Here is a 1,009-nt window from a genome sequence, read left to right on the forward strand (position 1 = left end):
AGAACCATTCAAACTAGGAAACCAATTATTGCCTCCCACCTCAGGAGCCTGCTTGAAGGTTTCAATAAGTACTTCCTGAATAATGACTGAAAAAAGACCTTTTTATGCTGACATACAAGAAAAAATGCAGAGCATGACTACTAAGAGCTGAGAGTGATCTCCACGTGGCTTTTTCTAACATGAAGCCAAGAATGCAACTGCTCTGTTTAAACAAGCAGGATCAGTCGTCACTTTAAATAGTTACAGAAAAACATCTCTTCTTTGGATCAGGAACTAATTTTCAGGTTTAAGCTCCCAGAAAAAAAGATGTTTAAAATGGATCATGGCCTGTTTTCTAGTGTGATTTGTTAAAGTTTAGCACACTCTGGTATTGTTTTACATCATTGAAAAATAAAAATAAAATTTGTGTCATTTGTTGCCATTCTAACAGCCAAATGATGGGATGGAGCGACCATTGTCAGTCTGGGTGGGAAGTTAGCCTCTTGATGCAGCTTTATGGTTTTCGAAAAATTCCCAATGTGTTTCAAAATAAGACGATGAAGAGACTAAAAGCTGAAGTGAGTTAAGGCTTGTCTGATAAATGCAATGTATAAGTATATTAATCATGCATCGGGGGGTCATATACAATGTGAAATTGGGGTCATGTCTCAAAAATGTTGAGAATCACTGAGAATCACAGGGCTTCTGATCAAAGTAATGTTACTGTACTGTTATGTACTTGATGTAATGCACTGTAATGTTATTAGAATGAACAAATATTCTACCTCAATATCTGTAGTTTGCAGAGGGGAGACTGGAGAAACCCACTGAGCTCCTTCATTCCAGGGTCCAGTTTGGTTTCTTCCAGGCCCAGTTCTGTCAGAAAGGATGAGCCCAGAGAAGCCCAGCTGATCTCTGACAATCTGAAGTGCCAATGTCTGAATAAAAAATAAAATATAAGATTTTGGCTGAATTTAACATGTTGCAGATTAAAACTTTCCATGAAAACATTTAGCAGAATATGTGACCC

At 37.6% G+C, this 1,009-nt stretch overlaps 1 protein-coding gene across 1 annotated transcript in view; it reads right to left on the bottom strand.

Annotated features, from left to right (window-relative positions):
• The window catches only part of LOC107080784 (protein NLRC3-like), a 23,586-nt gene that overhangs the window by 7,127 nt on the left and 15,450 nt on the right, over nucleotides 1-1,009 (bottom strand). Inside the window, exon 8 of the mRNA XM_015368988.1 lies at nucleotides 765-917. Coding sequence (XP_015224474.1) covers nucleotides 765-917 — 153 coding nt within the window. The remainder of the gene's footprint in view (nucleotides 1-764; nucleotides 918-1,009) is intronic.

The sequence above is a fragment of the Cyprinodon variegatus genome, unplaced genomic scaffold (assembly GCF_000732505.1).
Source record: "Cyprinodon variegatus isolate N-32 unplaced genomic scaffold, C_variegatus-1.0 Scaffold2321, whole genome shotgun sequence".
NCBI lineage: Eukaryota > Metazoa > Chordata > Actinopteri > Cyprinodontiformes > Cyprinodontidae > Cyprinodon > Cyprinodon variegatus.